Source organism: Leopardus geoffroyi, chromosome A2 (genome assembly GCF_018350155.1).
Source record: "Leopardus geoffroyi isolate Oge1 chromosome A2, O.geoffroyi_Oge1_pat1.0, whole genome shotgun sequence".
Taxonomy (NCBI): Eukaryota; Metazoa; Chordata; class Mammalia; order Carnivora; family Felidae; genus Leopardus; species Leopardus geoffroyi.
Genome location: NC_059331.1, coordinates 56,235,964 through 56,261,926, shown reverse-complemented (window position 1 = coordinate 56,261,926; position 25,963 = coordinate 56,235,964). Strand labels below are relative to the sequence as shown.

The window sequence follows — 25,963 nt, the reverse complement described above, 5'->3', positions numbered from 1 at the left end:
GATGAATGCATTACTGCTCATTAAGACACTGTCAGTGGCACCGGAGGCAGCTCGTGAGTGGGCTGGAGCCGTGACGTCTACTTGCGCCCGTCAGGCCCCGAGGGTCTGCCCGCATCATCCCGGTTCCTCGCTTCCCTGGGCCCCCACACACTTCAGACTTGTCCCTTGATGGGTAGCATTCATAGAAGAGTAAGGACCCTATAAATATTTCCACACGTCACAGGAGCCATCAGCTCCCGCTTCCTATTATATAGCATGCTTGTCAATGTTGTGCGGTGGGTCAGGCCGTGACACGCAAGCACTGGGGTCTGTGCCCCTGACTGGATGCCATCGAGACCCCGAGGGGGTGACCACGAGCCCATGAAGATCACAGACACCGAGAAGAACCCTGGCTTGGAGGCTGGGTGGAAATCCAGCCAGGGACCCCAGCCAGCCCTATGCCTTCCTGCAGGGCCAGGACTGGGACGGGTACCTGTGTCCACGGGTCACACTCAGGGGGAAAGCAGGACACACCCAAGTTCAAACCCTGAGGCTCGCACCTGCTACCCGCCTCATCTTCCTTCCTGACGCGCTTCCACAGACGTACAATGTCACCATGATTGGCTATGCATCACGGGACCAAGGAAATGGGCAGAAACACTGTGGCTCATGAGGTGTTCCCCACGGACTCCCAGTGCCTGGACCGGGACCAGGCACACGACAGGCACCAATCTTTGCGAGATGAATGTGTTAGTTACAGGTACAAACTGCTTGGCGCACAGTAGGGCCTTCCCCGCTGCTCTTATAATCGCATGATTATAAGATCCTTCTGTTGGAACGACTTGGTTTGAAATATAAAGAATCGGTGAGAAGAAAGAAACCCTAAGTTTAACTCGGGTAAACACTCCTAGGGGCAACCCAGCCAAAACTGAAATGAAGGCCCCTTGCAGAGTTTTAGGGGGTGTGAGCAGAATTCCGCACAGCCCTCCATGCATTGTGCGGACATAATAGCCTCCACAATGGGCCCGGTGCGTGAGCTCCGCGGCTGCCTTCCAGAGACAGACACTCAGAAGCCGAAACACCCAGAAGCCATTCTTGCATCCCGAATGTGTATCAATAGGAAAGAAAGAAACATTTTCTATGAGCTAATTGAAAAACTCCTGTGGGCTTTCTTGTCTCTGTGATTAAGGGAAATGAGAATGTTGCTAATTAGCAGCTGGAAAATGCCAAAGAAATGTGTAAACGTCCTTCAGAAACAACCGTCTGAGAGAAGCTGCTAGGATCTGTCACAGATTGTCAATGCTCCGTGAAAAACTTCCCTGGCAGGTTGCAGAAGAGGCAAGGGGAACCGGATCCCAATCTCCACCTCGAGGTGCAGAGGTCTCTGCACAGGTGATGGGAAGCAGAGACGCCAGGGCTCAAGGTGCCTTCGGGACACCTTCTGGGGCAAAAGCGACTCTTGTAGGGCCTGTCACATGGGCTGCTGCTGGTACGTCCCATAGTGTGCTAGGCTTGTCCTGTGGGACGTCTGCACTGGGCACCGTGTCCCATTCCATAAGGGCCACGAAGCAATGAGACATGGGAGCAAAGGGCTAGCCCCCAGGCAAGAGAGAAGGGCTATAGCTCTACTAGAACCATCTATAAAATGGGGACATTAATATTTGTCTTGATTGGAGAATCCTAGCATCTGTTGCTGAGGGGGACTGCACAGGGAACTGCAGAATTGTAGGACTGAACAGGGGCTCACAGGTCGCCTGGGGAAACTTGCCTCTGATGCTGAAATCCCATCGCTAGTCTTCCAGACAAGTGTCCCAGCTCCCATTTGGTTGCCTCCAGAGACGGGGCACTCACTACCTACAGAGGCAGCCCAGTCCAACACGGGCTCTTCAAAGCATTTGTTCTTGGAGGAAAGTTCTCTCTCTGGCTGCAGGATTATCCTCAGGGCTTACTCAAAACGTATGGTGCGAGGTAAATATGAGTAAAGGGGTCCCCAAGTATTGTTGGCACTGTGCACATTTTTCTGAACTGCAACTTCCCTCTTCTTTATTTTTTTTAATGTTTATTTTTGAGAAAGAGAGAGAGAGAGCGAGCACGAGTGGGGGAGGGACAGAGATAGAGAGGGAGACACAGAATCTGAAGCAGGCTCCAGGCTCTGAACTGCCAGCACAGAGCCCGACGTGGGGTGTGAACTAGTGAACTATGAGACTTGAGCCAAAGTTGGACACTCAACTGACTGAGCCACCCAGGGGCCCTGAAACTTCCCTCTTCCGATAACAGGGGAGTTACTTTTAATTTCCAGAAGTAAAGCAAAGCAAGGCATATCTCAAGCAGTCGGAATTATTTACGATTTGAGCTTTTCCTTTTAATATGAAGGATGTGACAGCAAACACTCATTTACATGGCAGGAGGGATGGCCAGGGAATTATTCTTTCTTTTATAAAGGGAACAATAATGCTCAGGGGACAGCTTCCTATGATCTCGGGCTTCTAGCAGCACACATTTATTCCCAGGTGCTGAGAGATCGTGTTTTCTTGCTCTGATTTACGGCCACACACCTCAGAGGTCCTGCCATGTGAGACTGTGCCTCTGAGAGGAACAGGAACATTATGACGTGTTTCCTCACCCTTCACTGAAGGGCCATACCAGGGAAAAGCGTCCTCTCCACAGACAGGTAAAGACCAAGGCTGACCACTGGAAGAATGTAAAAAAATGTAAAAACAAATAACAAAAACAAAAAAAAAACCCTCAACTGTCCTCAAAAGACCCAAGCCACCAAAACTGACTCAGAAAGAAACCATGTGAATAAGCCGATAACAAACGAAGAGACTGAATTTATAATCAAAAAACTACCCACGAAGGAAAGATGATGGCCCAGTGGCTTCACCGGTTAATCCTACCAGACATTTAAGAGTAATTATTAGCGGGGCGCCTGGGTGGTTCAGTCAGCTGAGCGTCCGACTTTGGCTCAGGTCATGACTTCACAGTTCATGAGTTTGAGTCCCACATCAGGCTCACTTGCTGTCAGCTCAGAGCCCGCTTCAGATCCCCTGTCCCTCTCTTGCTCTGCACCTCCCCTGCTCTCTCTTTCTAAAATGAATAAACATTTATTTTTTTTAAAAAAGAGTAATTATTACCAAGTCTACATAAACTGTTCCAAAAATAAGAAGAAACACTTCTAAGCCATTCTGTGAGGCCAGTGTTACCCTGATACCCAAACCGGACAAAGAAATCACAGAAGAGAAAAGCACGGACCAGCATCTCTTACGACTCTTAATGACACAAACCCGCCAAAATATTAGCACACGGAACCCAGTTCCATATAAAAAGAACTACATGTCATGATCAAGTAGTGCTTGTCCCAAGAATGCAAGGTTGGTTTCACATCTGAAAGGCAACTAACGCCATTCATCATATCAACAGAATACAAAACAAAAAACCACATCAATATTTCAAGAGACACAGAGCATTTGCCAAAGTCCAACACTCTTGCGTGTGTGTGTGTGTGTGTGTGTGTAAAAGCAGGGAGGAGATGGCTCAACCGTCCGGGGTTTCTGTTTGAGGTGATGAAAACGCCCCAGAACTGACTGTGGTCATGGCTGCACCTGCCTAAAAATGTATTAGACACCACTGAATCGCACACTTTAAATAGGTGGGTGGTATGGCATAGGAATTATACCACAATATTAAGCTGTTGTTAAGAAACAACAGAAAGGGGTGCCTGGGTGGCTCAGGCGGTTGAGCGTTGGACTCTTGATTTCAGCTCAGCTCATAATCCCGGGCTTGTGGGATGGAGCCCTGCCCTGGGCTCTGCACTGATCATGGAGCCTGCTTGGGATTCATTCATCCATTCATTCATTCATTCTCTCTCTCTCTCTCCCCCTCTGTCCCTCACCCCCCCTTGTGTGCTTTCTCTCTCTCAAAAACAAAAATAAAAATCTTTTTAAAAATAACAAAAGGCCACTAGAGGCACACCGCAGCTGTCCCTTAGACACAGTCTCTGCTTTCCACTCTGCCACAGTCCCCACCACCCCCTACTACTCCCTGACACTGAAACTAAGCCTCTCCCACACTTCCAGGTCCATTCCTCATGGGAAACCCTGCTCATGTCCCTCATTTACTTTCTACCTATCCCACTCCAGAGGCAAATAATTTTGTGACACCCGTGTCAAGATGGTCAGTGAATGCAAACCGAGAAAAGGACCTCTGGAACCGCCCAAAGGCAACAGCACTGTGGCAATTTAATGACACGACTTAGGTGTCATGTCTTTGTTCTTGGCCGCCTACATTTATGACTTCTGGTAGTGGTCTGATACATTCTCTGACACATTCCGTAGTGAGTTTATTTTAAAGGAAGTTCGGTTTTCACAACTGCAAAAATAACTCATTGTGCAGATATGCAGACATTTAGGATACTGGTGTTTGTTTTTACCCTTTGCTACAACTATAGGGCTATTTAAAAAAAGAGAGAGAGAGATTTAAACAACCGAAATGCTCTACAAAGAGAGGATGGCTAAGTACAAATGATAGCATAGAAATAATCAGCCAGCCTACAGAGCAACACGGGGGGGGGGGGGGGTGGGAAACTAAGGGTGTAACCAGTGACCAAAGCAGAATACTAAATTCTTCCATATCACAGGCACAGCTAAGTCAATATTTGCAAGAATAGGAAGAAGGTCAAGAAAGGAATATGGAAAAACACAAAAAGCAGATACATCTTTCAAAAGCAATCTTCCTGGGGCGCCTGGGGCGGCTCAGTCGGTTCAGCGTCCAACTCTTAATTTCGGCTCAGGTCACGATCTCACAGTTCGTGGGATCGAGCCCCGTGTTGGCCTCTGTGCTAACAATACAGAGCCTGTTTCCCACTCTCTCTTCTCTCTCCCTTTCTCAAGATAAATCAGTAAACTTTGTTTTAAAAAAAGCAATCTTCCTTACGGTTGTCAGACTTGTGTTTATATGATAATGTTTTAATTCAAAGACTGATTGACAGGAAACCATTAGCTAACTAAGAGTGTGGGTAGTTTGCAGAGAAGGAACAAAAGTCACAAATGATGGAAGTTTCGTGAACAATGAATCAGAGACTCTGAAGACGTTACAAGTCGCATCTGCTGCGATTGAGTGTCTGCTTCTGACACAACCAATCTGATAACCACAAGGCCACCGGACGAGGGATGACAAGGACGGTGGAGATGGGCCCGTACTCACCGTGGCCACGCCCCTGGTCTCCTGGTAGGTCACCTTGATGATGTCTGTGGTGCTGGTGTTGAGGAAGAAGTAGCCAGAGCCTTCTCTGATGTGCAGCTCAGCCTGCAAGGAAGGGTGGGCCTGGGTGTTGAAGGCGAGGCTCCCCCGTGGGTCACGCCCAGGTGGCAGGTAGAAGGGACCGTACCTGCACATCGGGGTGGTTGTAGATGGTCACCTCTTCCGGGCTCACCCTCACGTCCTCCACCAGGATGAGTTCTATGGAGGCCGACACAGGCGTGAGAGGGTCGTGCTGAAGGGGTGATGCAGTGCTATTAGATCCAAAGGCAATGGCCCAACCCTGTCCAGTCTGTGGGTCGCCCCCCCCCCCCACCGACCCCTGCCCTGAAGGAGCATAGAAACCCCAGGTCCTGGCGTCACCCCCAGGGCACTCATTATGTTGGGGACATAAGCCCCAGTAAAACCATCATGTTTCAAGCCCGGCTTAGAGGACACATTCCTTTGAGGCAACCAGAATTCTGCCAAGGCCGGTGCCCCACCCCAGGTGGCCCGGCCCCATGAGAGTGGTGATTCCCACGCACTCCAGGAAAGTGGGGGTGCACAGCAGATGACCTGCTGCAGTGCCCTGTGTGAGGGACGGGGACACGGGCAAACAGCATATAGGTGCTGAGAGGAGGGGGTGTGGAGGCATCCTCACAGGGGGTTCATGGGGGATGCAGCACAGCCCTCACTCCCCTGGGTGCTGCCCGTATCCATAGGCGAAGCTGCTGCCTGTCCTTCCAGGGATACTGCTGGACCCAACCCGGCCCTGTACTCACCTGCTTCAGCACCCACCCCCGCCCAGCCCTGTGCTAGCCCTGGGGGTTCGACAGCGGTCCTCAGGCAATGATGCAAATTTAATCCAATGTCAGGATTACATTACAAGGGACAGTAAACGAATGGCCTGTGTCAGCGCATAGGACAGGTTGTGAAGGCGGCGAAGGGCCAGGTAGGGGCGAGGGGGGTGGGGGGTGGACTCTCAAATGAGCAGACACCCAGAAGTGAAGGCGTGAGCGGTACTGCTAGAGAAAAGCCCACAGGCCAACGAGCCTAAGTGCAGATGCCCTGGAGAGGGAGGCCCACGAGGCCACCCACAGCCAAGGGACTCCCTGTGCAGGTGGGGATGGACAACCTCGGGCTGAAGCCACCAGGGGCATACAGGTGTGCTCCTTCAGGGCCAGCCTCAGTGCCGCTCCCACTGGGGTCTCCACCCCCTTGCTCCCCCCCACCCGGGAGACAATTTCAAGCCCCGTCTGCTGGAACTTAGGGTCCCTTGGAACCCCATCCCACCCTCTCCTTCCAGCCATTATCTGCTGCCTTCACTCTACTCAAAACCCAAGTTGGTGTGGGTATCATTCAGCAGGACCGCTCTTGGGGAGCCCTTCCATGCGCCCATTTGCCACCCAGGAGCAGTGCCTCTGCGGGGGGCCCATGAGATGCCAGGGTGGGGAGGCTCGGGTCAGCGGGCCTTGACCCAAGCATATGCAGACGATGGCAACAGTCTATATGTGCAGGGGTGTCTGTACCATACCAGGGGGCGCACAGGGGGATCTGAGGCCTTGGGCAGCTACTGTGTGCCCAGGGTTCAGGGACTGCTTCCCAGAGGCTGACACTGTGGCTGAGCCTAACAAACAGGAAGTAAGGGAGTGAGGGGACAGCATTCCAGGCAGCGGGGACTGGAGCTGCAAAGGCACAGAAGCCCGAGCCACCTGGGCACAACCTCAGGCGGGGTCTGAGGTCAGGGCCACGGGTGGGGGGCGGGGTGGGAAACAGGCTGGACAGACGAGGCTGAGGGCTCCCAAAGCTGTGCACTGGGGCCTCAAGGTGACAGGGCCAGACTGCCTGAATGCCAGGCGTGTGGGGCAGGGGTACTGGCGGCCAGAAGCCAGAGGGAAGGCGCTCGATTCAGGGATGGGTTAGTGAACAGAGGGTGCGACCCAGCAAAGGGACTCAGGACACTGGGAGGCCGGACAGGATGCAGGCAGACACGGGGGCCTCCCCGCCACCGCCGGGCCTGGGGACGTACCGGCTGCACCACTCTGGCCGTGCTGAGATGGGACTGCTGGTAGCCAGTCGCGGTGGCGGAGATGGCTGTGGTTCCCGACGCCTCGTGCACCGAGATGGCCTGCAAACCTGAGTCCAGGGAGAGAAAAACGGGTATCAGGTTTTGCCCCCTGCCTCCCTGTGATTTGCAGTCTTAAATCTCCATAGTCCTAAACATACATCACTGAGTCTGTTTAAACTGCATGCACCATAAGGGTTAGCGGGCCCTGAGCAAAAGGCCCACGGTGCAGCTTCGGGGAGCTGCACGGGACTCCATGTGTGGCTGCCGAGGGGTCTGTGAAGGCAGCATGACTCAGAGCAGCACGGGTCCCAGAGGCTGGCTGATCTGTACAACCGGGGATGGGAGACTCACCTGCCGTGCACCCTGAGCCCGTGTCCCCATCCCTGAAATAGAGATTCCAGTTCCTGCCTCACAGAACATCTGTGCAGGATCAAAGCAGAGGAGTGAACTTGCTTCCTTTCCGTTCTGGATAAAGGGGAGTCCCCGACAAAAGCCCCCAGCAGCCGCCAGCCCTCCTCAGCACCCCTCTCGTCTGCCTGGGGTTTCGCGACACCCTGTCCTCCTGACCTGGGTCGTCGGGCTCACCACCCAGCTCACCGTGCAACTTCTTCTGGCCGCTCCCATCGTCCCGGGCCACCAGCTGCATGGGCAGGTCAAGGTTGATGCTGGCCAGCGACGGCCTGGTCGACTCCCACTGGATGTTCAGAGAGCTGAAGTTGTCGAATCTGCGGCCCTGCTGGTCGTAGGCAGCCAGGTCCAGCAGGGGGTTGCGGTGGCTGGAGACTGGAACCTGAGAGAAGCAAAAGTCAGACGTCGTGGCCAAGCCCAGGCCTGGGCACAGCCACTCTTGACCATGCGGTGCACCCTGAACCTGGCTGACTGCCTTCAGAAGGGCTCCCGGCATCCTGGCGATGGAGGGGGGCAAGTCACTAACTACTGCTGTGCAGTAGTCAAGATGCTTCATAGGCTGGTCTAACCTGGTGTCTTAGTCCACCCCGTGGTCCTCTAGGGGGGACCGGTTTGCCCTTTCAAGGAGGTCTTGGCGATACCTGAAAGCATTTTTGATTTTTATAGCTGGGTGGGGGTGCGACAGGCATCTAGTGGGTAGAGGTCAGGGATGCTGCCTAACATCCTCTAATACGCAGGACAGCCCTCAAGAAGTAAGGATCTGGCCCCAAAGGTCAGGAGTGCCAAGGTCAAGACACCCCGCCCTAGAGCCCTCCCCCAGCCAGTCTGCTCTCTCCTTCCTCTCTTGGCCTCACCTTTCCAAATCCTTGCTACCTCCTCCCTGCCCCACCGAGCCCCTCCAAGAGGAAGGCTGCCCCCACCTGGGTTTCATAGGAACGCCAGTTACAACCTCCAAAATGTTCCAGAGCCATTCGGCTTGCAAGGCTCCTTGCAGAGCCAACTTCTCACCTGATCCTTAAATATCCCAATGAGATGGGAGCTGTCATCCCTACATAAAGGGTGAGGAAGCAGAGTCCCAGGGAAGAAAAGGAACAAATAAAAGGCAACTCCGAGAATGAGTGGCACACCCTTCGGGGTTCAGCTCCAAACCCTGAATTACTAACCACTCTACCATTAACCTCTTGCTCCCCAGGCAAACCCACCCTGGGCAACCCAAGCCAAGTCGCCCTCCTTCCTCCCAGATGCTGGTTCATCCCCCACCCTCCCCGCCTCCTGGCAAGGGGGCAGGTGGGGCAGGTAGTGAAGCAGGGATCCCAGGTACATAGGCATCCGTGTCCCCCTGCCTGGCCTGGAAGCTCGGCCTGTCACCACCCCAGGCAAGCCAGTGGGAGTCACAATAGGACCCACCTCCCAGGACTCTGTTTTAACCAAGGGTCGTATGAGACCATTTGCAAGAGGTCGGCTCACTGTAACAAACGTGCAGGCAGGGACACGGGCAGTCGTGCGCAGTGTCCCCCGGCGTACCCACTGATGCACGCACGCAGCCAGGAGCGAGGACCGCACTGTTTTGGCCTTTGCAAGTTAGGAGTGACCGTGTCACTTGCTTTGACCCGTGAAAGGTGAAACGGGACTTGACAACAATTCTGGGGGGAAGCCTTAACGGCCAGAACACAACCCGCCAGGGAGTGCCGCCTCCTTCTCTCTGCAGTGGCACCCAACCATGTTCGACACGCCCTGGAAGGATGGGAACAGCGACATGAAGCAGGGTCCCCCCGCCACCACGGTGCACACGCAGGACAAGCAAGAAGTGAACCGTGCTGTGTGAATCCACCGCGATCTGTGCTTGTCTGTTCCCGCAGCCTCGCCTCGCCTGTCCAGACCGATGCTGTCACCGAACTACCGACCGGCACCGTGAGGGCTTGGCCACAAGTCCTTCTAGCTCTCTTGCCCCCAGAGAACACCGAGCCCAAGCACGCTGCAAATTTTCACTGCAGGTCACAGCCCAATCAATTGGGGATGCTGGCTTCAGTCAGGAGCTACAACCACGGGCAGGGACGGGAGTGGCCCCACTCTTTCCCCGAGATGCGTCCTGGGTGGGAAGCCGATGCCCTTCCCTCCCCCTGTGCTCCCAGGGAAGGATGTTAACAGTCTGCTCCAAGCATGCTTGGATCCTTCCAGTGGGCATCTGAGGGAACAGCATCATCCCCATTCTACAAATGGGAAGGCGGAGGCTCAGAGACATTAAGCAAGTTGCCCGAGGTCACACAGGTTTAGGGGTGGAACACTGTTGGTCTGGTTTTAAAGCGCACAGGCCTCCCCTGTGACTGTGCAGCCTCCCCTGACCGTGAGGCCTCTCCCCGGTACACCAGTCAGGCTCCATCCGAGCCCCCGCTAATCAGTCTCCTGGCACACGACGGGTGCTCAGTCATAGTGAGCTGAACACAGGACGACCCGTGCAGAGGGCTGGGGTCAGGCCGGAGTCTGGTTCCACTTTGTCACTCTGACTAGTCACCTCCATTCTGGTGTGTGGCCTCGCCAATAATTTACTCAGCAAACACGTCTCGGGTGGCCTCTGGCTTTGGAGAGGTATAAAATTAAATTGATACTGTACCCAGGATGCATGGCAGGGATACAGCTTTCTCAAGGTCCCCTAGTGAGATCATAAATCGCAGGGGCCGTGCCCGATCGGCTCACAGCTCTGGAACTCCAGGGCTGATGGATCACACGGCAATTCTGTGTTTGAAGTCCATTATTTCCTGGCAAGAGGGATCTACGACACACGCAAGCCAATTCAGATCCGTGCTCTGCTGCCTGGACTGTCGTCTTTCCGTCGAGAGAGACAACCCCGCGCTGACCCAGAGGTCACAGCCAACAGACGGCCAGACACGGCTCACTTGGCAAATGCCCGACGTGCAAAGACAGGGAAGATACATATAGATCTGTCTGGTTTTTTCTTTGAAAATAAGAAGGTTTGACCAGCCTGGGTTGAATGGGCTAGAGTCGAGCTGGGCAGACCGTCACTATGGAGGGGCACCTGCTCTCCAGGCCTGCACCACCCACCCCCCTACCCCCAGCCCCCTTTCTCCAGCAGTGCCCCGCTTGGCTTCTCCAGACATTTGAGCCTGCAAGAGTCAGGGCAAGAAGGCACAGGGACGCTGGCATGGTGTGCGTGTTTCTGTGTTCATTCATCCATCACATTTACTGAGCTCCTAGCATGAGCTGAGGTCTTTTCTAGAGACTCGCAGAGAATAAGATAAACATGTAAATTCTACAGCATTAGATGATGTACAGAGCTTGGGGGCAGGGGAACAGGGAACTGGAATATGAAATGTTGAGGGAAGGGAGAAACTTTAGGTAAGGTCTAAAGGCTGAGGACTCCCTACCTGCAAGGGGTAACATTTGAATAAAAAACTGAAGGAGGCAGGGAGGGAGGCTTGGGGACACAGGAGTAGAGAGAAGCCAGAGGGACAGTAAGTTCGGGATGCATGCAGGGCACGTTCTGATATGCTCAGGGTATGGCAGGGTGTCCGAGGACGGGAAGAGCAGGGTGGTGGATTAATGGGGACCGGAGCTCAGAGACTACGGGTTACAGAAGGGGCTTGGCTTTTGCTCTGGGGGAGCGAGAAGCTGTTGGCTGGGTCTAAGCAGAGGAGAAGGTTAAAGTGTAACATTTACCAGTCACGCTTCTCCCCTACAACCCTAGGGGACCGCTGTCACCCATTGTCATTCAAGGAAGAATTCAGGCCCAGCTGTCAGTGCCTACTGATGTCAGCTGCTGTCTGGCTTATGACCTCACACTCGGTGGACCAGCAGAGCGGCTTTTCCAGAAGAGTCCAGACTTAGCAGGACTATACTCTTTATAAAGAGGTAATTTGTTAATACATAAAAGTATTGGGGTGCCTGGGTGGCTCAGTCAGTTGGGCATCCGACTTCAGCTCGGGTCATGATCTCGCAGCTTGTGGGTTCGAGCCCCGCATCGGGCTCTGTGCTGATGGCTCAGAACCTGGAGCCTGCTTTGGATTCTGTGTCTTCCTCTCTCTCTGCCCCTCCCCTGCTCATGCTCTCTCTCTCTCTCAAAAATAAATAAACATTTAAAACAATTTTTTTTTAAAATACATAAAAGTGTTTTAAAATGTGACCCTTTCAGGACATTCGCCTCAACAGCCCCCAAAGTCAGGAGGCAGAAAAGTCCTGGACGCACAGATTTTCAGCTTGGGAATGACAGCCACCTGCTCCCTTCCAGTAACACCCAGGCCTGAGCTAGGGTTAAATGAGGCGTCATGGTGACAAGCCTCCAGAGGGGCTCTAGGCTCGGGGCCAGTTCTCCTCACCTGTCAAGAGAGAACATGGGTGCCCGGCCCCCACGGGGTAGGTGGGAGAATGCCCCGACGCTGGGCGCAAAGCGTCCTCATTTGTAACTGATGCTGTGGAGGCACTGACCCGTAAGGGACCGGCACTGGGGGCAGCAGAGGGGCTCACACGCCCATGTGTCTCCAAGCTGAGCAATCAGGAAAGCCTGAGAGAAGGCAGAAGCCCACCAGAACAGCAGGAAGAAAAGCCAACTAAACTCGCAGGGGACATGGAGGCCAAGAGTCACACGCCAGACAGGCAGAAGTGGTCCCAAGTCTTAGACACTGGAGTCTGGGACCTCCTGCAGAGCGTCAAACAAAACACAAAGCCATCCTCCTGCTTCACCCACAGGGAGCCAAATCCCAAATCTCTCTGCGGGTGGTGGGAGAGGCTGCCCACAGAAACAGCCTCAGAAAGCTTCCGTCAGGTGCACAGAGGAGATGTGCTGAGCACTCTCAGGGCAAGCAGCAAAGAGGTGAAGGGCTCCCATCCCCAGAACGGGGCCCTCAGGAGCCACCAAGGCAGGGGGCAGCTGGATATGCCTTGGAGCGGGGGGAGCTGATCACAGGGCTGGGGCCGGGAGAAGAGAAGCAGCTGCGAGGACCAAAGAGAGGGCACTGAACTTGGGAGCCGGGCGGATGTAGGGCCTCTGGGACCCTGCCCACCTCCGGGCCTCGTGGACAAACTCATGAAGGGGATGCAATGAGCCTGGCCTCACAGATGGTCCGGCGATGGGGAATAAGGCACACAGGTGAGAGCTGTGTGAGAGAACACATGATTCTGATTGCTGCATGGGTGGCAGGGATGCAGAGACCCCAGGCTAACCTCAGGGCCTTTGCACTTGCTGTTCTACCTGCCCGGAACACCCTTCCTTCAGCTCTTCTCGGCTGGCATCTCCTGACACGGTACGTGCCCTCCTCACGGAGGCCTTTCCTGGCTCCATCTGAAGCGGCCTCCCGTGGCAGCCGTCCCGCACCCTGCCTCACTTGCTCCACGGCACTTCCCACCTTCTGTCCGTCTTGCCTACTGTTTGCGGGCCTCCTGCTCTTGCTGTCACCTCCGTGGGGCAGGTGTCTCCCCAACCAGAGCACTCCTGTATTCTAGAACCCCGAGTTCTGTGCCTCACACTGAGAAGGTGCTCAACAAATACGCGGTGAAGGAATGAAGGGAAAGAAACCTGCCTAGTCTCCGCCTCTGTGAAGGGGCTGGGGGCTGGGGCTGGCCGGGAGGGTGTCCGTACCCCTGACCCCGAACAGCAGGGCTTCTAAGTCCTCCACATCTGTCGTCCGGTCTCTGGGTGTCCTGGCGTGGAGGGCTAGACTGGCCAGAAGCCCAGGTGCTCCAGGCCCATGGGTTCACCTTCCAGCCCCACTCGTCAGAAGAACCCCCGAGTGACCTTCTTCCCCCTCCCATTTACGTTTGAAACACAGCCCCCCGATACGTAAAAGCCGGACAAAAGCAGGCCCCATGCACGGAGGGGAGGTGGCACAGTGCTGACCCGTCCTCGTCACCACACCCCCGCCGCCCCCCGCGAGAACTGCCCACTCACCACCTGCTTGTTCTGCTGCAGCAGCGGGCATGACAGGTCCAGCTGGGGGCTGGCGTAGACGGGCGTCAGGGTGAGCCTGGAGGGCGGGGCGCAGACGAACTTCACCACGGTGGGCTCCAGCGCGGGGAAGGGGTTGGTGACACTGGGCTTGTTCCCCACCGAGAGGGCGATGACCTGGCGGGGCACAGGAGCACTCAGGGTCCGAGTGCCTGCTCCACCGTGACGCTGCCCTCCCCACCCAGCAACCTTGGACTCGGTTTGCTGCTCTGTAGAATGGGAAGGTGAGAGCTACCCCACCAGGGGGTTACAAAGGTCCAGTGACATACGTGTGGCAGCGTGCTCTTTCAACATGCGAGAGGCCTTCCCGCAGGGGCTCTGATGCCCTCTACGAATGCCGGCCGAACGCCGCCTGCTCCGTGAGCCAGGGAGGAGGCGGATCGGTGACGCCTCGCGGCTGCGCAGGACCCTGCGAACACCTCATAGTTGACTGAGCGAATTCACAAGCCTGTGGGTTTTCTAAAGGAGGAGCCCGCACTGACTTTGGAGGATTCATCACAGTAAGGCGCAGGTGTGGGAGGACGTGTGCCGACGGACAGAGGCCCGCATGGCAGCCGGACGGGAGAAGGGCCGTGGGGGGCCTCGGCCTGCACACCTTCCTTCTTGAGAGAAGCTTGGCTGGCCGCTGCAGAGGCCAAAATTAAAGATGCCAGAAAAGAGGGAAGCTTGAGTCTGCTTTGAGAGCTGGGGCATCAGAAATCAAGCCCAGGCCCGAGTTTTATGACCGCAGCTAACGGTCCATCCCCAGAGAGTGCCCCAGGCCCCTGAAATGACACGCACTTTCTTTAGGACACGTGGTCCGGCCCAGAGCCCCTCAGCCTTCCTGATCCCAAGACAGGACGGAGGGCGGTTTCCATGCTGCCCTGCAGGCTCTCGGCCTCCACCCCGACGTCCCAAGGAACTGAGGCACACAGGAGTGGAAGGGTCCCGGAGGCACCTCTGTTCAGAGGCCCAACCCCTATAGCCCAGGGGGGGACGCGGATGAGCAAGCCGAGTCAGGGAGAAGAAAGTTCTCTAGCTTAGTTCTGGACTGGGTTTATCCTCATGGTATTATTACATTTCTTTTACTTATTAGTTAAAAAAGACAAAGCCAGCGGGAATCAGGGTCTTTCACTGTGCATCTTTTCTGCTCACACCAAGGGAGTCTCAGTGTGGCAAGCTTCATAAGGGTCCCTTGAGGGGGGAGGGTGCATGTGTGTTTTAACACCAGCTGACACTATTACACATGCAAGGGGATTCTCCACTTCCCTGAAGACATGTGTTCTCTTTCTTTTTTTTTTTAATGTTTTTTAAATTTTATTTTAGAGAGAGAGGACACAAGAGTGGGGGAGAGGGGCAGAGGGAGAAAGAGAATCTAAGCAGGCTCCATGATCCGTGCAGAGCCTGACATGGGGCTCGACCCACGAACCTGGGATCATGACCTGAGCCGAAATCAAGAGTTGGATGCTCAACCGACTGAGCCACCCAGGCGCCCCTCTCCTTCTTTCTTGGGTCACGCTGGCCTCCCACCCTCTTTCTGTTTCCCGGCTCCGGGGCACCCTGTGAATGGAGGGCTACATCCCTGCTAGAAGCAAATTGGTGGGCGGCCCTGAGCCTCCAGAGGGCCAGGCACAGGGACCGGATGGGTAAGCTGCCACCCCGTCCAGCCCAGTCCTTCACACAAGGGCTCTGGTGTGGCTCTAGCCCCAGGAGAGTTCGGCCACAGACGTGTTGTGTTTGGTCCACCCAGTCTCCTAATTTTTTCGGTTTTCATTCAGCATTGTGAAAAACAAAAATCAAGAGATTTCACAGAAAAAAAAAAAAAAAAAAGAAGAGAAACTACTGGGATTCCTGGCTTATCCTGAAACACCAAAAACAATCTGCCAAATCTGGGCTGAAGCCTCACTCGTTTATGATATCCGCCTGAACCCCGGAGGCCTCTGACTGTGACCCCCGATCTCGTCCCATCCTCTGATTTGGTGGCAGGAAATGATGCAGTCCAGAGAGACAAGAGGGCCCCCCACTAGTGGAGAGGGAGCTGAGACTGACTGGCTCTGGCAAAGCTGCCATGTGTCAGGAGGGTCCCAGCTGCTGCCCCCAGACCAACCTGCCTGTGTCTACTCAGTCATTCCACCTCACTGATCCTCAGTTTGCCTGTCTGTGAAATGGTGCTGTGAGCCCAGCAGGGTACTCAGGCAACACGACTTTGCACCCCTCCCTCTGGGCAAGGTGGGTCTAGGGACAGCCATGTTCTTACCTGCTCGCCCAAGGCCTGGCAGGTCACGAGGATCCAGTGTTGCTGGTAATTCCGGGAGGTAGAGGGCCCAAAGAGAGCCAGACTGATGCTGTCTGTGTCCTCAGAGGTGATGTTCCGGAAGAATTTGGAAGGCTCGAGGACCCAGGGTCTGGGACCTCCTTCGAACAGCATCTCCTTTGAGGAGCCAAGGGTCACCAAGGCGACGGAGGAGGGGTCAACAGCCTGTCGGAGGGGTGAGGGGGAAAGGAGAGGCAGCATTCCTCTGGGAGGCCTGTGCAGGAGAGGCCTCGCCCTGCTGCCGACTCGGCCCTGCAGAGGTCAGGCAAGCCCCAAGTCCTCTCTGGAACTCAGTCTGCTCATCAGCAACATTACCAGGACTGTTGTCAAGATCCAAAGGCATAGGAAGGCTCTGGGAAGAACTGTGTCCTCACTCTCTGATATGCTGCTGAGGGGAGGGCTAAACAGACTTGCCTCTTCTGTAAAATAATCAGTAAAAGCCTTGAAAATACCCACAGCACTTGCCCTGGAACCCAGGAACTCCTCACCTGGAATCTAACCTAAACAGAACAGGAAGGACAGAAACAGATTCATGCACAAAGAGACGTTCGTCACACTATTACCTACAATAGCAAATCATAGGCAACAATCTGAAATCCACAGTGCGGGGCTGGGTAAATAAACGTGGTACATCCACAAAATGGGAGGTTCCACGGGTCCCTGAGGCAGCATTTACAAAGAGCTGGATACAAAACTGACTCTAGTTTGATCACAGCCACGTGGCTTTAAAAAGCATAAAGCCATCCTACAAAGAAACACACCAGAAGACGGAGGGAAACGCAGGCAGCCTGTCCTTGCTGGCGGTTTGTTTCCTTTTTCCTCCGCAGACTCTCCCACACTTTCTACAACGTACGGATAAGCTCTGGGGGGAAGGGGAGGGGGCAAGACTTTTTTGCCTGTTTTGTCCCCAGCACTTAGAACAGTGCCTGGCCCATAGTCGGTGCTCGGTCATTATTTGCTGAAGGAAAGAGTGAACGTTAAGTCCTAAAAGTACTCAACAAATAAGGACAAAGTAAAATAATTTTTTAGGAGCGCCTGGGTGGCTTAGTCGGTTAAGCGTCCAAATTCAGCTCAGGTCATGAACTCGCGGTTCGTGGGTTTGAGCCCCACATCAGGCTGTGTGCTGACAGCTCAGATCCTGGGGCCTGCTTGGGATTCTGTGTCTCCCTCTCTATCTGCCCCTTCCCCACTTGAGCACGTGCTTTCTCTCTCTCTCAAAAATAAATAAGCTTTAAAATAAAACAAAATAAAAAAATTTTTTTAATAAAAGCCCCCATCTGCTTTCACAATCTTTGTGCTGAGGGTCCCAGGGCCTCCCTGCACAGACAAGGGCAGAGCTTAGAGTCTATACGAAAGGGTGCCATTCCCATCCAACATCAGGGAGAGGGCCAGCTCCGCCAGGAAGACATGGTTTGCTCTGCCCAAGGACACCTCCCTCCACAGACACAGCTGGGGTCTCTTTGAGGGGTCCTGCAGCCTTGCTCCCTGGCTCCCTGCTGGGGCTTACCTGCTCTGCTCCAGAGGGTCTCGCTGAGGTTGCCCCAACTACTTGCTTACCAGCGGGCTTCCCTGTTGGACCCCACTCTACCCTCCAAGAACTTCCAGATGTCCCTTCTGAAAGCACAGATCTGACCCCGTCACTCCTGCACTAAACCATTCTGTAGCACCTGCTGTCCTCAGAAGAAAGGCTTAGTTAGCCCAGGATTCGGGCTTTTCCAGGGTAGCCCTCGCCTCATCTCTCCTAGTCCCACCTTTAGACTAGCCCTCACAGAAGCCACCCCACTGACCCTGTCCCCTTACCTACTCCTTTCTCCAAGAAGCCCCCACTTCCTCCCTCACCCGATGATGTCCAGCCTGCCAGGGCAGACAGCTCATTCTCGGGTCCCTGCTTTGCCTCGTGCCAGCATACTGCAAGGAAATGATTGGTCTGGGGGCCTACCTCCCTGATCAGCCTAAGGGCTCATTAAAGGTAGGGCCTGCTTTCTTCTATAACCACAGCAATCAAACTGTGTGAGAAATGAAAAACGTAGAGAAAACAAGAATATTTTTTTAAAAAAGACAGGGAAATTACAACGACTCTGTGGTACTATTTTTTTTTTTTTTAATGTTTATTTATTTTTGAGAGAGACAGACAGAACGTGAGCAGGGAGGGGCAGAGAGAGAGGGAGACACAGAATCCGAAGCAGGCTCCAGGGTCTGAGCTGTTAGCACAGAGCCCGATGTGGGCCTCCTACTCACAAACTGTGAGGTCATGACCTGAGCTGAAGTCTGATGCTTAACCAACTGAGCCACCCAGGCGCCCTACCCCTAGATTCTTTTTTTTTTTTTTTTAATTTTTTTTTATGTGTATTTATTTTTTGAGAGAAAGAGAGAGAGACAGAACATGAACGGAGGATGGGTCAGAGAGAGAGGGAGATACAGAATCCGAAGCAGGCTCCAGGCTCTGAGCTGTCAGCACAGGGCTCGATGTGGGGCTTGAACCCATGAACCATGAGATCATGACCTGAGCCAAAGTCAGATGCTCAACCAACTGAGCCACCTAGGCGACCCCGTGATACTATTTTGTAGCCATATGATTAGCAAGAATCTAAAAGTTTGAGCACACACTGTGCTGGTGAGTATGCAGGGAAATGTGCACTCTTTTTAAAGAATTTATTTAGTTACTCACTTTTTTACTTAACTTTTTATTGAGATATAATTGACATATAACATAGCATTGGTTTCAGATGTACAGCATAACAATTTGATATTTGTATAGAGAGTTGACCTTTGAACTACGCAGGGGTTAGGGGTGCTGACCCACCCAGCACGTCAAAAGTCTACATGTGACTCTTGACCCCCCCAAAAAGGAATGGAGGTGAGATTTCTAAGTATCTCTTTTTTTTTTTTTTTAAGTTTTATTTACTTATTTTGAGAGAGAAGGGCAGAGAGAGAGGGGGAGAGAGAATCTGAAGCAGCCTCTGCACTGTCAGCTCAGAGCTCGACGCGGGGCTCAAATTCAGGAGCCATGAGACCACAACCCAAGCTGAAACCAAGAATTGGATGCTTAACTGGGCCACCAGGCACCCCTAAGTATCTTTCTGATATAGCTTTAACTCTGGAACTATATAACTTACATGTACATAATAATAAAAACAAAAACCAAACCCTAAAACTGACACCTGGAAACAGACCAATGTGTCTGACAGATGGGTCATTACAAAGCTGCAGTGACTAAGTGTGTGCTTGTCCCCTACTCTTGGCCTAAACGATACCTTAACCTCTCATGATTCCCAACGTCTTTTAGAACAAGAGTTACAAACACCTGTTCCTCTGACTGCCCTTCAATACCTGGCGAGGGTGGGGGGTCCACGGAGCCGGTTCCTAAGGTGGAATCAGCACCAGGCAGTAAAGGGTGCCAGGATCCATCAGCTATGTCTACTGTGGGCACGGCACAGATGCACACAGGTGCCGTGTCTGCATTAGCCCGGAGTCCACCTGGGCAGGGGCCGCTTCTGGTTCAGAATGGCCAGCATGCTGGGAGTATGGAGGCTACCGCTAACACAGATCGAGGGAGTCCTTAGTTTAATGCCTAGAACGTAGAGTACTTGACAGCTATGTCCAGGTCCGGCTCTCCCAAGCTCTCCTCTCCAAGAATCCTTGGAGCCCTGAGTGTTGGTGCTGCTTGAGGCAGAACATCCAGTCTCCCACCCCTCTGCGGGTGGAGACCAGAATGTATTGCTGGGATGTCATAAAGCCTGGGCTGAACCAAAGCATCCCAGCGCTCAGACAGTGCCAGCCCCTTCCATTTTGGCCCCACGTGTGTGAACTCCACTCACTGTAGGGTGTTAGTCTATTTCTGTAGTCACCTGCCAGGACTGGGGTGACGGACCCACCCCTCAGGGCCCCCTGACCCTTCACCTAGCTCCCTCCATGCCCTCACCCCCACGGCGGCCGTGTAATTCCTCAACTGCCAAGAACCTGATGTCCTCACAGATTCAGACAACCACCTGGCTGTCACCCGTAGTCCTGGACCCAGAGTAGTGCCCCAGCCAGTTGCCACCTCGCTATGGAGGGGAGTCACCAGAGTGACAGCTTTAAGATGCACATGCCCTCAAGGGGCACAGGGTGATGATCTGCTGAGGCCTACGGGGACTTACATTAAACCCTTAGCAAAGAAAGGGAATCACTTGTCAATGAGAATTCTGTCCTTTTAACTTTTTTTTTTCCAGTATTTTTCTGAATTTGCTATTGGTTATCAACTCTCCAGGAATCCCTCCCTGCACACATATGCACATATGTAGACAGACGCAGGCAATTTCAAAAACCCCGGGGCGCCCCCACCCGCAGACTCTGCCTTGTTGCGTGCCCAGATTTTGAAACCATCAACATAGCCCTTTTTCTGCATGTGAATGGCCAAGCATGACCAGGGCCTTTGACTTTTCCTCCCTGGCCCTCCTACTCCACTCAGGCCTCTTTGCTCAAACATCACCTCCTCCAAGAGGCCTTCTCTGATCCCGTAAGGCAGAACCTCTTGTCACCTGCTACCTCCTTTCCCACTCAACTGCCCTTATTACTACTGCCATCACTTTGTATGTAGTCATTTGTTTCTGTCGCCACAACTAGAATGAAGTTGTTACTGGCTAGCTGTGTGACTGCAAGCAGGTTAACCTCTAGGAGGCTCAGTCTCTGCATTCTGTAAAATGGGTTTAACGAGAACTTACACCTCGTGGAATTACCACAGAGATTCAAGGAGTTGGGGGCAGGGGGTGCCTGGGTGGCTCAGTCGGTTAAGCCTCTGATCTTGACTTTGGCTCAGGTCATGATCTCATGGTGTGTGAGGTGGAGACCCACATCGTGCTCTGTGCTGACAGTGCAGAGCCTGCTTGGGATTCTGTCTTTCCCTCTCTGTCTCAAAATAAGTAAATAAATTTTTTAAAAAAGAGATTCAAGGGAATGTGAATGAAAGCCCCAAATACATGTCCAGCAACACGAGCTCAATAAATGACCTGAGCTAGGGCACCTGGGTGGCTCAGTCATTTGAGTGTCAGACTTCAGCTAAGGTTGTGCTCTCTCGGTTCATGAGTTTGAGCCCTGCATCAGGCTCTGCACTGACAGCTCAGAGCCTGCTTTGGATCCTCTGTCTGGTCTCTGCCCCTCTCCCACTCGCATAATGTTCAAACATAAGTGAACATTAAAAAAAAAAAATGGCCCGTGCTATTATCAACTATCCTTATCATCCCCATTTTACAGATGGAAAACATGAATCCCAGCAAAGTGAAGCAACGTGTCCAAATGTATCCAGTCTGTTCCGACTGCAGATCCCCTGTTCTTCCCCGTGTGTCAATGCTACAACCAGCAAAACTTCACTGTGGGCAAAGCAGGTCACTGTAAACCCTGCCAAAGGATTTTTTTTCCACCACCAGCCCAAAGGGAAAGACTGTGTAAAGGCACCACACGTCCTATAATTAACAGCTGCCAAACTATGAATTACCACCTTCGCATGTAATTCTCCCATTCAGGCATAAACGGGCCAGAGAATTCTGTGCCAGGGAGAAAGGTTAATAATCACCACTGCTAACGAAGGACGCTCATAAATCATAAGGGCTCCTCAGTGGATGTCAGAGCACAGATACTTGAAGGGGCAAAGCCAGAGAGGAGAGGGCCTGTGCACGTCAGACCAGACGTCTACTCCGGGCCTCGGTCTCCTGATTTGCAGAACAAGAGGGTGAGTCTAAACATCCAGAGGCCCTTAGCGCGGACGGTTTACATTTCTAGCAGATGGAACGCACGCGCCCCTTCACAAGATACTCACGCTTGGTCTAGGACCAAAAGACAGCAGGAGAGAGGCGGGGTGGTTGGAAGTGAAGGCCCCACTTCCCCTGGCTATCCCAGTGGCTCCGGGGTCATCGTGTTCAGCCGTACTGAACGGCTCCATCGTGGGAACGGGGAGCCAGGGGGGTCCTCACACCCGGGCACTGGGGGCTCCCAGAGAGTAACCTGCACGGGGGTCAAGGGTCTCCAGATCCCTGCAGCAGACAAAAGCTGAAGAGTACCTGGGGTGCGGACCGCGGAGGGAATTAGGTAGCCAGCAAGCACAAGGCCTCCATAGTCCAAACAGACGGAGGAAGGTACATGTAAGTCGGGGGTGGGGGCCAGAGCTGAGCGGTGCCCATCTTATGTGTGGACCTGATTTTGTCCTCCCCTGACCTTCACCAGCTGCCCACTGCTGGGTGAGAACAGAATAAATATCTAGCCCCTAGCCCAGCATTCAAAACCCTCCTTGATCTGACCCAGGGAGACTTCCCAGCCTCTTATCTCACCCGAGATATACTATTTCCAGTGCCCTCAGCAGCCAAGCTTCCTGCCTCCATGCCCTCCTTCTCCTTCTGTGTTCGCTGGTGACCTGTCCCCCTCGGAACTCTTCCTTATCTCTGTCACGCTCATTGCAGTTGTCTGAGCAGCTGCCTCCCCCACAGACCAGTGGCCATCCAGGGCACAGTATGGGACTTCACCCGGGATCTCTGTCTCCCCAGCCTGGACTGTACCAACAAAGTGCCCAGGGACAATCTGCAGGGTAAATTGACGGATGGACAAGCAAACAGTCACTGATAGTTGCTTTCCTAGTTTCTTTGCTCCCCTCTTCCTTAAAGAAAAGAACCCTCATTTTGTTAGGGTAGAAAAGTATCTAGCTAAAATATTTCCTGGTCTCTGTTGAAGCTAGGTATGGCCAATGGATTTAGTTATGGCCAGTGAGATACAGGTAGAAACTGTTCTTTTAAACTCCTGACAAGGCTACTACAAGAAGCTAACTTAGCTGAAAGGAAAGCTCTTTCCTCTTTTAGCTATGTGGGATACAGATGTGATAGCTGGAGCTCCAGCAGCTATTTTAGACTGCGAGGCAAACTTGAGGATGAAAGCCACATACTAGAATGAGGAAAGACAGAAACCTAGGTCCCTGATACTATGGAACTGCCACACTAGCCCCAGGCAAGACCTCTCACGTGAAAGAGAAATAAACTCTTTTGGCTAAGACACTGTTTTAGATTTTGTTACATGTAAATAAACCTGATCTTAACTGTTATCAAGACAGAAGAAAGATAAAAAAATAAAGTCATATCTTTCTCCTACAGCTTGTCTAGTCAGGAAGCCTTGACTGGGGACACGTCTACATTATCTTCACCCTTAATCCCACCTCAGGACAGTGAGCTCAGTCGGTGCCCTCTGATGCTTCAGCCACACACCCCCAGATAATCGGGATGTCTGGTCATGAAGCAAGCACCCAGGAAGAGCCCTGAAGAATCTCTCCTCAGGGTCCTAGGGAAACCGCACCTCATGGAAGGCTCTGGCAGGGGTTCTTCAAGGGTGACTGACGCCATCTTAGGGAGGTCGATCCTCTTGAAACCTGTTCTCTGAGCCCTCAGTGCTTCCTGATCAGTGAGGGGATCCTAACTTCCTAACATTGCCACCCTCCCTTCTACTACCCTCCCTATCACCCTCTCCTTCCTTACTTTTTCCATGGTGTGCATTGGCTTATTACTGTCTCCACCTCTGTCTCTGCTAGAATGTCAGTTCGTGAGGGCAGGGATTTCTGTGTGTTTTTTGCTCTGTTGTATTCCTAAGGTGTAGAGCCGGGACTGGTGTAGTAGGTATTCATATAAATTTTGGTGTGTGTGTTGGGGGGGGGGGGTCAGGAGACCTGGCTCCAGTCCTGGCTGGTAAGCCTGGACACATTTGCCCACTCATTCATTCTAAACTAAACAACCCTTCTCAAATAATACCCACTTCTGGGTATTTAACCACAGGAAAGGAAAACACTAACTCAAAAAGATATTTGCACTCCCGTGTTCATTATAGCATTATTTACAATAGCCAAGATACGGAAATAACTTAAGTGTTCATTGATGGATGAATAAAGATGATACACACACACACACACACACACACACACACACACACACACAGAGGAATATTATTTAACCATAAAAAAGAAGGAAATCTACTATTTGCAACACTATGGATGGACCTTGAGGGCATTATGCTAAGTGAATTAAGTCAGACAGAGTAAGACAAGCACTGTATGATCTCACTGATATGTGTAATCTAAAAAAAAAAAAAAAGAAAGAAGTCATAGATACAGAGAATAGATTGGTGGTTGCTGCAGAGGGGTGTGGGGCAGGAAATGGGTGAAGGGAGTCAAAAGGTAGAAACTTCTAGTTATAAAATAAATAACTCACGGGGATGTAATGCACAGCATGAAGCCTGCAGTTAATAATACCGTATTGTATATTTGAAAGTTGCTAAGAGTAGATCTCAAAAGTTGTCACCACAAGAAAAAGATGTGTACCTTCGGTGCTGGATATTAACCAGACTTACTGCGGCGATCATTTCACAATATACACAAATATTGAATCATTATGTCATACACCTGAAACTAATATAATGTCATATGTCAATTATACCTCAATTAAAAAAAAAAGGGAAAAAAAAAATGTTGGTGGTTATCTGCTCTGTATCAGACACCATGCTCCAGGCTAGGGTTTCAGAGGTGAAAGGCTCTAATCTCACGGACCCTGCTTTTAATGGGTGAGAGAAACATGGGGGAAGAAAACATGTTGCCGAAAACCAAGGGGACCAGAACTGTCCTGCAGGCTGGAGCTGGGGGTCAGGGAAATGTAAGCCCTGACTATCCCAGCCCGGGAGGCCCCGGGGAGGCCCCCCGGGACAACCCTTTTGCCCCCTGAAGGAGGAGCTGACTCACCCTCTCTGGGCCTCCTGTGTGAGAGGCAGGCTTTGCATTAGGTCCACTTCCTGCGGCGGGGCCTGCGTGAAGCCTTCCCATCCACCCTTGGAGGAAGGTCTGGTTCTCTTTTATCTGTATTTTAAACTAACCCTTACTGAGCACTCACTACCTCCCAGGCACTGTTCTAAGCCCCTCTCATTCACTAGCCCCGCTAATCCACACCATAACCCTATGATTTAGGTGCTGTATTAGCCCCATTTTACAGGTAGGGAAACAGAGGCCCAGAAAATTAAACTAGTCAATGCCACCGAGTTGGTGTCAGACCTGGATTCAAACTCGGCAGTCAGTGTCAAAGCCGAGGCAGGGAGTTCTGAGCTCTGAAGGCCTCTCGCCACAGATAGATGAAGGGGGACTCACACATCAGCTGGGTACCTGATGTCAGGCAGGCACCAGAATCCTCTGCAGACAGCATTTCATCCCCACAGATGTCAACGATCACCTTCCACCATCAGGGAGGCCCTGCTCTTTCTACACACTTCCTGATTTCAGTTTGATGATGATAGGGAGCGGGAGCTATTCCAAAAGCTATTCTGACCAATCAGGGTTTAAAAAAAAATTTTTTTTTTATGTTCCATTGTATATTTCAGAGAGAGAGAAACAGAGTGTGAGCAGGGGAGGGGCAGAGAGAGACAGAATCGGAAGCAGGCTCCAGGCTCCGAGCTGTCAGCACAGAGCCCGACGCGGGACTCAAACTCACGAACAGTGAGATCATGACCTGAGCCGGAGTCAGACGCTCAACCAACTGAGCCACCCAGGCGCCCCACCAATCGGGTTTTAATACAAATTTGCCAGAGCAACTGAATTATTCGCATCAAGGGGAAGAGGTGCGCTCACCTTGAGGGGCAGGTAGGCAGCGATGGTGATCCGGGCACTCAGGTGGATGTGGCCATGTTTGTAGCTCACGAGGAGTGTGGTGTAGCCCTGGGCCTCCGCTCTCACCTTGACCCCGCTGCAGTGCTCAGACCCTGGCTGCAGCCTCCCTGTAAGAAGAGAACCAAACGATCCCTGTGAACTTGCCTTTGCCAAGAAAAACATGACAGGCTGACAGCCCCTCCTTCATCCTGGGCTTGATACACAATCTAACTTTTTTAACTAAAAAATCTGAACTGGGGCGCCTGGGTGGCTCAGTCGGTTAAGCGTCCGACTTCAGCTCAGGTCATGATCTCACGGTTCGTGGGTTCGAGCCCCGCATCAGGCTCCATGCTGACAGCTCAGAGCCTGGAGCCTGCTTTGGATCCTGTG

At 52.7% G+C, this 25,963-nt stretch overlaps 1 protein-coding gene across 4 annotated transcripts in view; it reads right to left on the bottom strand.

Moving 5' to 3' along the window:
• NUP210 (nucleoporin 210) overlaps positions 1 to 25,963 on the bottom strand; it is a 108,138-nt gene that overhangs the window by 34,206 nt on the left and 47,969 nt on the right. For 3 of the 4 annotated variants that reach the window (XM_045493957.1, XM_045493958.1, XM_045493955.1), the window contains exons 14-20: positions 25,556 to 25,701; positions 15,883 to 16,104; positions 13,590 to 13,763; positions 7,880 to 8,072; positions 7,244 to 7,350; positions 5,366 to 5,470; positions 5,182 to 5,283 (exon numbers count right to left, since the gene is read on the bottom strand). In XM_045493957.1, coding sequence (XP_045349913.1) covers positions 5,182 to 5,283; positions 5,366 to 5,470; positions 7,244 to 7,350; positions 7,880 to 8,072; positions 13,590 to 13,763; positions 15,883 to 16,104; positions 25,556 to 25,701 — 1,049 coding nt within the window. The remainder of the gene's footprint in view (positions 1 to 5,181; positions 5,284 to 5,365; positions 5,471 to 7,243; positions 7,351 to 7,879; positions 8,073 to 13,589; positions 13,764 to 15,882; positions 16,105 to 25,555; positions 25,702 to 25,963) is intronic. The other variant, XM_045493956.1, reaches the window with a different exon arrangement.